The 14151-nt window shown below is 34.3% G+C and overlaps 1 protein-coding gene across 1 annotated transcript in view; it reads left to right on the forward strand.

Moving 5' to 3' along the window:
• Nucleotides 1-260: 260 nt before the first annotated feature.
• The window catches only part of LOC132561722 (WD repeat-containing protein 86-like), a 36064-nt gene continuing 22173 nt past the window's right edge, over nt 261-14151 (forward strand). The window contains exon 1 of the mRNA XM_060226425.1: nt 261-1025. Within this exon, the coding sequence (XP_060082408.1) occupies nt 261-1025 (765 nt within the window). The remainder of the gene's footprint in view (nt 1026-14151) is intronic.

Here is a 14151-nt window from a genome sequence, read left to right on the forward strand (position 1 = left end):
GAATTACAAAAGACCTGACATCCGTACAGCCAGCTCAGGAATAACAAAACAGGAATACCCGTATTTTTATCTCTAAGGTATCATCTAACTGTTTTAGATATACACACTGATATCATGATAACAAATATTTTTTAATGAAAATATGGATTACACAGTTATAAATATGCCAGGTTTATGTGATCATTTCCTGTGAAAATTGGACAGGACAAAAGTGAGAAAGAATATTCTCTTGTCAGTGGAAGTTGATTAAGACTCAGACAATGGGCGGATGTACTTCAAAAAGTAAAAACAAGAAAAACTCATACCTCCTGGAAGTGCACGAGGGTCATGAGATGGGTATCAACTGTATGGCACTCAGTGAAGATGGGTCTGTCATCGCGACCGGAAGTGAAGATAAAACTGCGCGTTTGTGGAGTGCTAAGACTGATTACTGTGAATGTATTGGTATATTGAAAGGTCACGAGGAATATATCAACTGTATCGTCATAGAGGACTGCTATGTGGTGACCGGAAGTGCTGATAAAACTATGCGGAAGTGGGATGTCAGCACGTGTGAATGCGTGCTCATCTGTCGAGGTCATACTTCGGTTATCTACCGAATGATCTGCACGGGGGACTTTCTGTTTACTAGTTCCTACGACAGAACTGCCCGCTGCTGGGATTTCGACAACGGTGAATGTTTGAGAGTATTTCGAGGTCACAAACGAGGGGTATATCCTCTAATATTCATCCCAGCCGACGATGAGGAAGATTTGGCCGAAGACCATGTAGATCTAGATGGCGGCACCGATATTCTAATCACGGGGTCGGCAGATTCCACAGCGAGGTCCTGGAATTTTGAGACAGGGCAGTGTATGAAGGTGTTTAAGGGCCACACAGGGGCTATTACGTGCATGGCAACGGACAATGTCGGTCGTGTACTTTTCACCGGAAGTACCGATAACTCTGTCCGGAGCTGGAACCTTATAAAGGCGGAACCAATTAAGATTTTCGAGGGCCATACAGCGTCTGTGATCTGCATGCAAGTAAGTATACATGTTTTGTAAAGTAATGTTTATATATGCCGAAATTCACAGAGAACATAATACGAGAAATGATGGAACGTTGTTTGAGTAGGATAGAACGTTGTTGAACTTCTTGTTGGTCGCTGGTGCTGGCCTACTGACCACCAGATGTTCCGAAAAGAGAAATGAAACGATGGGGAGGAATACACTTCCGTTACGCATTTTTAGGAGATAATAAGATAAGACGAGATCCGTGGTCTCGATCTCCTTTTTATAAGAAAACAAAATAAGACGAGGCCCGTGGTCTATCTACGACAGTAATATTTCTGATTCAATCAAAGTATATGTGTCTTTGTTTAGATTTAAAACACAAATCTGATACGTCTGAAGGTACACGTTACATAAGTGACAATTTCAAATGTTTCCAGAGGGCAATATGAACTTTTCCGGACAAAAACATTTACAGGAATGGTTCATGGTCTGGCAATTTTCAAAATTGTCACATGGAAAGGTGATTAAAATAACGACTTGACATTTTAGCTAAAGGCCTAAGATAGAATGGGTCCCTATAAGCTGTCTTCAGAATCTTCCTCGAAGTGAATTTGGTAGTAGTTTGTTTTGTTTGTTTTTTGGGGTTATTTATTTATTTATTTATTTTTTGCGAGATAAACATTGATCGATTAATGAAAATAATTAAATATTTTAATCAGAGTGATATATCTACTTACATTTGTATTTTACTTATTTATTTCGATGACATATCAAGTAAGTGTAAGGAGTTTAAATAGCGATATTGTGTGTATATGGATGAATTTAAAAAATGAATACTTCATTGGGACAAGGAGAAGTAGCACTACGTAAATCCCGGGAAAATCTATAATGACTCTCTCATATCCGCCATTTCTTTATCACGCCACGGATTATAGAAGGTCATCGTCTCTAAACCTAAGTCTCAAACTGAAGTCACGTGACAATTAAAATATCGACTGTTCGAACGGAAGTATGGTGTCCGCCATTACATTCCTGTTTAATATTCTACGGTGTAGCATTTACAAAGTCAGATGTGGAGATTTTGTACGGCAGTCATAGTGATCTTACCGAGAAAAAATCTGTTTCTCTTTGTGATGTGAAGCTGGACGTTCGTTATTTTGCCTTTTGGTTCCGTTGTTGAGAACGTGACAATACTTAACAGGATTGACAAAGATTTACATCATGGGTTGTCGATGAAGCAGGAGACGCTTACTTTTGTAGAATACCTGGTCTTATTCTTGTACTTTTTCAGGAGTCTCGTGTAAATCTTTCTTTGGTTCACAGTTTGCTATAGTTGGTGTTGAATTGTGATTTCGTAAACATTTCGATATCTTTTGATGTTTGTGTAGTACCAGATCATGAATTTCCAATTGGAGTAGGAGTGATGAAGACAAATTAAAACCCCTTCGTATAACAAGATTTATATGATAAATATGACCAGCTTTCAGTTGAAATGCCATCTGGATCAATGCAAATTCAAAATAAAAAGCATCAGGTATTTGCCCTTATCGAGTTGGCATGGATGTAGTGCCCTTGATACGGTAAGCTGGAGAAACTAAAAACTGAAATGGAAAATTCACAACAGAAAAGTAGACAATACTCCAGAAATGGAGAGTTTACCATGGGAGAGTAGATAATATATAATATAAAGAATCACTATTCTGGTAAAAATGTTCTACATCGATATGAAGTTGATGGAAATTGATAAAAACAAACTTTATCAATCAGAACATCTCATATGCCTGTTGGTTCCGTTGTTGTATACCTTGTTATCATTTGAGAACGTAACACTACTTACTTGGATTGATCAAGAATAACATGATGGGTGGTGTCGTCGATGAAGCATAAAGCGCTTACTTTTCCGGAACACCTATTCCTATTTCCCTTATAGTTTGTCAGGAGTCTCCATGTAAATCTTTATGTTATTAATATTCTGCATTAGTTTAACTGTACTTGATTGTGATTTTGTTGATATCTTGGTCCTCCCTTATTGGCATCCATAAACAATGATATGAATTACGAGGATGATCACCTACAAGACGATATTGTTATTATTTACTTTATAAGTAATTGAAGTTATTGTCTTGGTGTGAAAATCATTCATCTGACAGAAGCCAAACAGCTGTTATAAGCGAACTTTTTTTGGAAAATAACATTTAAACAGGCGTACCTCTTTCTTTCTATATTAGTGATATTGTGAATGACATTAACTTTACTTATGACAATTACCTGTACTGTTGCCGTTAATACTATCGATAATGATCCTTTAAGAATACATACCTGAACTAATTTGTTGTTAGGAAAATAAAATCAAGTTGGAAAAACTTGTTTCGTTATTATTGTAAAATAAATCAATATTATTAAAGAAGCAAGATTCACACGTTACCTGTAAAACTACAATGATTAAGACAAATACAAGGATAATAAGACCAAGTGTTCCTAAACATAAAGCTTCTTTTGCTGCATCGACCACACCCATCATGTAAATGTTCGTCAATCCAAGTAAGTAATGTCACGTTCACAAATGAGAACAATGTGTACAACAACGGTATCAATGGGCGGATACACAAGCATTAAACCAGGTAAATTAACACAGGCCCCTAGTATTACTGACGTATAATGCAGTCTAAATCATTGTTTGGCTCTACTGTAACTAACTCTAAATTTGTTGTTAAAGGTGCCATTCACTTGTGTGTATTTTGTACAATCTTTATCATTATTCGGTTCTGAAAATTTCTTTGCCATTGTATGTACCTGGGAAAAATTGATATGTCTGAAGCTTGCTTTCCCAACCAATAGATAATAGAGTAAATTCGTTGAATACTGATATAAAGTGTTCATGTACTATGTACAAAGGTTTAATGATGATAGACAGTTAAATACTAGCATGTCTTACGCTGTGTTTGTTTAAAATAGAAACAATTACAATCCTTGCGTTTCATCCTTTTTTGTGTCTTTAAAACTGTCGCTAATTAAGCATTTTAAGTTTCAGTGTTTTATTGTGATCTCGGAGACTTTCTACATACATTACACCCCCTAGGGTAACATATTGACTAGCTGTCGCCGAGTGTCGCACTGATGATTGATCATCTATAATTTAAAATGCAATTAACGCTGTTAAACTGTTCAATACCTAACATAATTAGATAACACAAATACACAAAAACCAATACAGGAATTTCATTTTTATAATATCAGAATTATTATTCTACCATTCGAATTAATGGAGCGTTCAGTCGTTATTAAAAAAGAAAATATTGTTTACGGGAAAACTTTCGTTGCAGCTCAGCTTTTACAATTTCGCTTTTTTGTTAATTGGGTGGAAGCAAAAGAGCGACGAAAGGCTGAAATAAGTAGTTTTAGGGCAAACTTAACGCGGTAGAAGAGAGTAATCATCACGAGTGTTTCCCGATATCTAGTACTTGATAATATTACCACATAATATAGTATTACTTCCTAGTATAGTCTCTGGTATTGGTTTTAGGAGTCGATTCGTGTATGGATGCACTACAAAGTTCTTATCAGCTTTATAAGTAATTCTATTGAAGTATGCTGCATAACTAATAAATAGAAAATTATCACACACAAAAAAAAAGAAGGGGGGGGGGGGGGGGGGGGGGGGGGGGGGGTTTCACCCCTTCAATGAAAATCATACATCGTACACGTTATTAATGACACATATTTGAAATAGATAACACTAATATTTCTCTAATACATAAATTATCATAGGAAAAATGGGAATGATTATCATATCATCTGTAACAGATTAAAATATCAGCAACACTGTAGTTATTGTCACGACAACATTGATTTTTCAGGTTAATTAACATTATATAGTTATTGTCATACAATAATGTGAAACATCAATATGTTTATACACTGGGGTTGTTATTAATGAATTGGCCGAAACATTAACTAAACTGATTTATTATTTCAAAACACTTGTTTCATCATGAATATGTTTATTCATCTTGAACAATTATTTCCTTTTATCAATTAACATTACCGAAGAAAAAATAACGCGCATAAATCACTATTTCATTTATTCGTGAAATTTTAATAGCATTAAACGATAGATTTGGTCCCAAATTGTGACTAAGAAATTACACGTATGTTTAAAATTTAATAATAAAATATTCTCAAATGATAAAAGATCAAAGGGAGAAGTTTCTGAATGGGTTTCTGTCTTTAGTGATACAATCGACCTATATAACAATTAACAAGTGTTTTAATCACCATGGTGATCAATAAATATCACGACATGATACCACTTCCGTTTTGTACAAAATCGTGATAAAAATTCATACTTGTATTGTTTTCTGACGAAATTCTATTTGGTTTCTAATTGGATAAAACTGTAGGATATCAGATCTGTTTATCTCCATAATGATTATTTAGCCCCCAATAATCGTTGTGACACACATCCTACGTTTAAATTCACACACATTTACGTGACTATGTTATTATCTAAAAATACGAAAATCAACAAATTTATTGATATATGGAGCTAATGCACCTCTTTGATCTCGATTTTGAAATGTTTTTTCGATCATTTTGGATTTTCCTCTTTCGCCTCCTTGGTTTTAAAATTTAGGCCCTTAACACCACTGACATGTCATAGGCCAATATGATGCAATATAATTCTAATTATAGATAGCTTTAATTATTTATTTTGAAATTTGTATTAAATAATGATATTTTTACTTTTCTTTTGTACAATTTACCTTATATATATATAAATATATATTCATCATTTCAACATCGACTTCTGATGTAAACAGAATGCGCTACTACAGAAACTATACGAATCATGCTTTTAAAATTACTGATTAAGGCATGTTATATTTTACATATATTTGCATATAAATATTGGTCAAGAATTGGTTTTTGCAAAAGTGTGCCAAACTTGATTGTAATTGACTTTAAAACATTCGGGGTTAATAAAATATTTGAAGTAAAATTGATACACCAAAAAACATCAAAAAATTAAACCAGTACATGTTTGCTGCACCGGTTGAGTATACTGAGATCTACAGTCCTTACCTATAATATGATACACCTTGTGTATAGTACATACTTATTGGACAGTCAGAGGTCTACTGTCCTTACCTATAATGATACACCTTGTGTATAGTACATACTGATTGGACAGTCAGAGATCAACTGTCCTTACCTATAATGATACACCTTGTGTATAGTACATACTGATTGGACAGTCAGAGATCTACTGTCCTTACCTATAATGATACACCTTGTGTATAGTACATACTGATTGGACAGTCAGAGATCTACTGTTCTTACCTATAATAGGATACACCTTGTGTATAGTACATACTGATTGGACAGTCAGAGATCTACTGTCCTTACCTATAATGATACACCTTGTGTATAGTAAATACTGATTGGACAGTCAGAGATCTACTGTCCTTACCTATGCTGATTGGACAGTCAGAGATCAACTGTCCTTACCTATAATGATACACCTTGTGTATAGTACATACTGATTGGACAGTCAGAGATACACCTTGTGTATAGTACATACTGATTGGACAATCAGAGATCAACTGTCCTTACCTATAATGATACACCTTGTGTATAGTACATACTGATTGGACAGTCAGAGGTCTACTGTCCTTACCTATAATGATACACCTTGTGTATAGTACATACTGATTGGACAGTCAGAGATCTACTGTCCTTACCTATGCTGATTGGACAGTCAGAGATCAACTGTCCTTACCTATAATGATACACCTTGTGTATAGTACATACTGATTGGACAGTCAGAGATACACCTTGTGTATAGTACATACTGATTGGACAGTCAGAGATCAACTGTCCTTACCTATAATAGGATACACCTTGTGTATAGTACATACTGACTGGACAGTCAGAGATCAACTGTCCTTACCTATAATAGGATACACCTTGTGTATAGTACATACTGATTGGACAGTCAGAGGTCTACTGTCCTTACCTATAATGATACACCTTGTGTATAGTACATACTGATTGGACAGTCAGAGATCTACTGTTCTTACCTATAATGATACACCTTGTGTATAGTACATACTGATTGGACAGTCAGAGGTCTACTGTCCTTACCTATGCTGATTGGACAGTCAGAGATCAACTGTCCTTACCTATAATGATACACCTTGTGTATAGTACATACTGATTGGACAGTCAGAGGTCTACTGTCCTAACCCTATAATGATACACCTTGTGTATAGTACATACTGATTGGACAGTCAGAGATCTACTGTTCTTACCTATAATGATACACCTTGTGTATAGTACATACTGATTGGACAGTCAGAGATCAACTGTCCTTACCTATAATGATACACCTTGTGTATAGTACATACTGATTGGACAGTCAGAGGTCTACTGTTCTTACCTATAATGATACACCTTGTGTATAGTACATACTGATTGGACAGTCAGAGGTCTACTGTCCTTACCTATGCTGATTGGACAGTCAGAGATCAACTGTCCTTACCTATAATGATACACCTTGTGTATAGTACATACTGATTGGACAGTCAGAGGTCTACTGTCCTTACCTATGCTGATTGGACAGTCAGAGATCAACTGTCCTTACCTATAATGATACACCTTGTGTATAGTACATACTGATTGGACAGTCAGAGGTCTACTGTCCTTACCTATAATGATACACCTTGTGTATAGTACATACTGATTGGACAGTCAGAGATCTACTGTTCTTACCTATAATGATACACCTTGTGTATAGTACATACTTATTGGACAGTCAGAGGTCTACTGTCCTTACCTATAATGATACACCTTGTGTATAGTACATACTGATTGGACAGTCAGAGATCTACTGTTCTTACCTATAATGATACACCTTGTGTATAGTACATACTGATTGGACAGTCAGAGATCAACTGTCCTTACCTATAATAGGATACACCTTGTGTATAGTACATACTGATTGGACAGTCAGAGATCAACTGTCCTTACCTATAATAGGATACACCTTGTGTATAGTACATACTGATTGGACAGTCAGAGATCTACTGTCCTTACCTATAATGATACACCTTGTGTATAGTACATACTAATTGGACAGTCAGAGGTCTACTGTCCTTACCTATAATAGGATACACCTTGTGCATAGTACATACTGATTGGACAGTCAGAGATCTACTGTCCTTACCTATGATATAATACACCTTGTGTATAGTACATACTGATTGGACAGTCAGAGATCTACTGTCCTTACCTATAATGATACACCTTGTGTATAGTACATACTGATTGGACAGTCAGAGATCTATTGTCCTAACCCTATAATATGATACATCTTGTGTATAGTACATACTGATAGGACAGTCAGAGATACACCTTGTGTATAGTACATACTGATTGGACAGTCAGAGGTCTACTGTCCTAACCCTATAATATGATACACCTTGTGTATAGTACATACTGATTGGACAGTCAGAGATCTATTGTCCTAACCCTATAATATGATACACCTTGTGTATAGTACATACTGATTGGACAGTTAAAGATCTACTGTCCTAACCATATTATATGATACACCTTGTGTATAGTATATACTTCGTTTCCTAAACTTGTATTGTAGCTTATAATAATGATCAAATTAATTATTTATTACAAAGCGCTATTCCAGTTTATCTCAAATAAATTATAGATATATAAAGTTAATTGTTCTGTTGCTATTTGATCAATGCACGAGGGAAGAACCTCGAATATACAAGGGTCAGAGAACTTTATAAACCACCACAGCATGACAGACATCTACGGGTCGTGACCTTTCGGTCATGTTATAACTACTCTCGGTGGTATTCGAAAGTGATCGATACCAAACTCATAGGAAACACCTCGTAGTTAATACAGTGTTACCACTGCAGATATCAATAATACAGGTATTTCGATAGGTTTCTAGGTCAACACGCGGACAAACACAGTCTGTACACAATGAAAAACAGACAGGTGAAATATCGACACAATGACAATTACACAGGTAATTTATCGATCACTCCCAATACCAACATCATCTACAGAAATAGAAAAAAATGTTCATTATGTGGGTAATTATAAAATAAACGATGTCATTTTGTATATAAACTATTTATAACTGATACTATATATATATATAATCAATGGGGTATTATCTGTTACATCATCGAGACACAAAATATCACTTTAAGATGGACCTGCAACCGACAGAAGGGATTATGGTGACAATATAAATGATTAATCTTGATTACAATATGTAACTTTGTCTTTGTTTTATGTTCCATGTATCTGACGTAACTTGTGTGATATTTTGTGTCTTGATAATCCGGATTAACTCGAAAATCAGACAATTCACACCCGACGAACATTTGTTTGTCACAGTACCATATCGCACTACACTGTCTATATTACTTAGTAGACTCTGTGTTTATACATTATTTACCATAAACAATCTTATTTCCTTATATTAATTTAGTTTAATATTGATCTTTAAGTATGGTGACATGTTCAAAGACAATATTCGTTTTGTCGTAATTATAATTTTAAAAATGCAACAAAAAGAAACACCTTGTAAAATTGTCATTTTATCAATGACAGGTAATCTGTAAGTTTATGTTCGTTAAGAAATAGTTCAAATGAAAGATAATTCAATGTTATGTAAACAACGAAAGATTGAAACTAAAACTGGTCGTCACAATGGTCTCACATTTCTCCGTGCGATATGAAGTTGGACGTGTTTGATGCTTGTTGATCTAGCTAGTGGCTCCGTTGTTTTTTACCTTGTTGTCAGTCAGGAATGTGACATTACTTTCTTGGATTGCCAAAGGTTTACATAGATGGCGTAGTGAATGAAGCAGAAGACGCTTACTCTACAGGAACACCAGTGCCTGTATTCATGAAACCGTTCTCATGCTCAAGCATGAATTTTGTGCTCAAGTCTTATATCTTGTTTAAGTTAAAAATTAATCAATAAGGCTGATTTTGCCGAAGATTTAAAAGCAATTTTGAAAGGACATCAAGTCAAAGCTATATTCAAGGTTTAAATTTGACATTTGTATTATCTTATATTATTTAGGTGAATTATAAAAAAGTTTGCTTGAGCACAAAATCTTTGCTTGAGCATGAGAATGGTTTCATGAATACGGGTCCTGGTCTTATTCTCCGTGTACTTTTTCAGGAGTCTCTGTGTAAGTAGTCCTTTTGTTCGGATTAGGCTGTTGTTTTATCGAATTGTATCATGTCAGTATGTCGGTAACATTTCTGTGTTAAATTAAAGCAGAATTTTACCAATAAGCATGGTTTAAAATAGATAATGTTTTACAATAATGTTCTATTAACATAAACACCGTTTCTAAGAGCAATATATTCATATGTTGCGATGATAAAACATTTATCAACAAAAATAAACATTGTTGTACAAAATATGATCATTTCGCAACGATTGAAAGCAATATTATATTGAAACAGAAATTATGTTCTATAGTCGCTGACCTATCAAATACAACACCTGTTTTATATATAAAAATATTGTGAAGATTATAATATAGCTATGATTTATAAAATGATGGGAGATACAGTGACACAGATCGATATACAAAATCAAATTGTTTGTGTTCAAACAATGTGTAATATTGGTGCTGACAAATATAGTGAGGTTATATAGGGTTGTGTAGTATCTCTCAGTTACGAAACGTCTAGACATGTTTTGATTTGCGAGAAATTTGTACACTTCATAGAATAGAGTATGAAAAGTGCATACCGTTTACAGTTTTATCAGACTACCAGCCAATACAAACAAAAATATCACTTAATTATCATAGCTGAATGACACATCAATTCAGGTTTATCTTTAAGATATGTGTTAAAAGTGTTGCTTTGTATCACATCCATTACATACATTTAACTCCTTAAAGTACAAAAGTCAAACATAGGATAACGCATGTCTCTTGAGCTATACATATTTAAAACTATATAGCTACGACACCGTAAATTTATCGACTGTTTGCCCCACATTCCATAAGCAGCTAACCAATAAATAATGTGGTAATGGATTTCTCCTCAAAGAAAAATTAGCCGATAAATTTCTGTAATCATTTCTGCTTTCGGAATATGAAGAATATCTGTTCGTGTATGTCGGTAGTCCCATAATCACACGAGCAACCTCTAGTTGTTATTTCATTAATTTGTCTGCATAATCGAGAGTACACCCATCTAAAACCTAACAATATTCATTGATAATGATTTATTGTACAAAATGCAGAATGTTCCCAATAACAAATGTACTTTCTGTCAAAGAGAACCTAAAACAGTGGAACACATCTTTTCTAAATGTTTTTCCTCAGTGCAAATTTTTGAGGAGTTTTGCCACTGGTATTTACACTATGATCCAATTGACCAATATTATTTTAGAGAAATTGACATCTTGTTTGGCAATAAATAGTTCAGTGCTTTTAAACCACTTTCTCCTCCTCACAAAACATCACATATACTACAGTCAAGATAATAATTTGACACCAAACTGATAGGCGTGTAAACCTATTTTCAAAAAAGTAATGACTGCTGAAAAATTTATTGCCTCAAAGAACAACACTATTAGGGATTTTGAGCAAAAATGGGGAATTTTTCCAGATCTTTTTTGTCATCATTTAGGCAATAAAATGGAGTGATGTCCCTTAAAAGTCCCCCTTAATAATAGAAACCCCAACCTTCCCCCTAAAGGCCTCCATCAGTCCAAAGGTCCTTGTTTGTTATTGCAAGATATTTAGTGTGTGTTATGTGTGAAAGGTGTGTGAAAAATTGATCAACTTGCATAAAACAAAACTATATAATGAAGTGTTTGAAAGTGGTGGAAAGTAGTTGTAATAGAAGAATGGAGATCTTTGGGAAAAAAACTATGATAAAAAATAGACAATGTAAATGTTTATATTTTGTACGTATGAATGGTGTATGGTGTGTGGTGTGTGAGAACCCTTCGGTGGAGAGGGCATTATTTGTAAGGGACTGATCTGAGGGCCCCAACCCTGGCAGTCTCAATTATCGCTGGAATAATAAGATATTGTGTAAAAAAATATTCATTTATATCAAGTCTTAATTTCAATATATAACAATGTATAAATCACACGTCGTTGTATTTTTGATGATCCTGATAAACTAATAATTTATTTCTGTATTCAACAAATATTATTATTTATTTACCGTATCCTATTATGCAGTGAAGAGACATTTTCAATCATAACTATTAAGCTAGATATTGAACAGGACAAATTATATGAATATTGCATACACTTAACGATAATTGTATGTGTCTAGACTTTCTATAACAATCCAGAGAAGGCCCAAGTTTCATGTATCTTCCCTTAACTTCAGAAAATAAAAACTTGCGTCAAAAGCCTAGAGTAAGCTCAGAGAAATTCATACAAGTTTCCTTAACTTATGTAATGCCTTTCTATGGGCAATTTTAAGGTAAGGAAAATTCCTTAAATCAGTGAAGATTCGTGAAACATGAGACAGATCAATACTCGTCATGACTGTATAAAATACATCGAAGCTTTTAATTACTATTTTAAAATCAAATTAGGATAGGAAGTCCACATCGAAATCCAGTATCAATCAGTATGCGATTTGTTTATTTTGTATTCCTGTTCAGGTCATAGAACTGCCAGTTTAACATATGGCGCTTGGTATCAAGTGCTTTACAAAATCAAATTTTGATTAAACAAACGTGTCTCGTGTCGTCGTTTGGTATGGCTGTAAAAAAAGCACATATCTTCATCCATCTCAGGCCTCGAATTTAACCATTTTTGTCACTTGCTGAAAACAGCATTAAATTTGTACTTGCTGAAATGACCTTTTACTGTTTATTATCGGAAATCTCCACGTTCAAATACTGTGATTTGTTTTGTGATTTATAATGTATTACCTTGCTTCATCCAATATATATCAACATTAAAGAAGAACTGCTTTGCCCCAATATTTACACTTTGAAAATCAAAACTCAAAATGATTTAATTCTGTGAAATGTTAGGAGTAGACAGGCACTCACAGTTTGCATCTGATGAATCCACTTGCTGAAAAAAGCAAGTCATTATTTTCTCTACTTGCAATTCTCGGATTTCTACTTGCAAATAGCCAAAAAAAGCCTTAAATTCGAGGCCAGCATCTGGACGTCTCGACGTCTATCATGGAAACCTTGCAATAATAACAGAAACATCGAATTAGCCTTAACATATTAATAGTAAGCCCGGATGTAACCATCAAGAAAGAAACAGTTTACAACAGACTAGCCGAAATCAGCTTACTTATAAAGAACGGTATGAATATAAACTCTCTACAAGTCTCTCTTTAAGATCGAAATAAGCAGCTGATGTTGAAGACTCTGTAGTGGCATTGTTTTCAAATCGAAATCAGATCGACATGGTAAAATATTGCAATTTACTTTACAGCAGATCGATAAATCTGAAAATGAAATTAAGGCCAAGGCGTTTGTAAAACAGTAAAATTAAACTTGTCACAACTTATCTGCCGATCACATATGCTTAAACAAGAGTAGAAACAAAATAACAACATGGATAAAGATAAAGTTTGGAAAGAAAATTTGACAAAAATAAATTAAACATTGAATAAACAATTATTGTTGTCTCCTTCGTACATATTGCATGATTCCGTGATCTTACCAAAGTATACAATAAATTGTTATGACGACACATTGTAGGGGTAGTGAAGACAAGGGTAACCTCCACACATGTTAACTTGTACAATAGCCAGAGGAGAATTAATAATTTAAGATAAAACCATTAACATGTTATAGAAAGTGAACACAATATTGGTATATATCCGTGAATAAAATAATGGCTAATTAGTTATGTATAATGTGAAGAAACGAGCATTTTGTGTGGACTAAGTGATCCGGTTCGTATATATTAGTATATAGACATATTGGGGCCATTAACAGAGAGTGGGATAGGCTCAACGATACAGATGTCGAGATAGCATAGCATATAAGTGTAACCTTATCATTACTTATTTACTGATGCAGAAAGTTCACGGATTAATATTTGATACGCATTTCCGGTTTTATATTTAGGCAATAAAAGTACTGCTA

The sequence above is a fragment of the Ylistrum balloti genome, unplaced genomic scaffold (genome assembly GCF_031769215.1).
Source record: "Ylistrum balloti isolate Yb309-2 unplaced genomic scaffold, AGI_CSIRO_Ybal_v1 Utg371268, whole genome shotgun sequence".
NCBI lineage: Eukaryota > Metazoa > Mollusca > Bivalvia > Pectinida > Pectinidae > Ylistrum > Ylistrum balloti.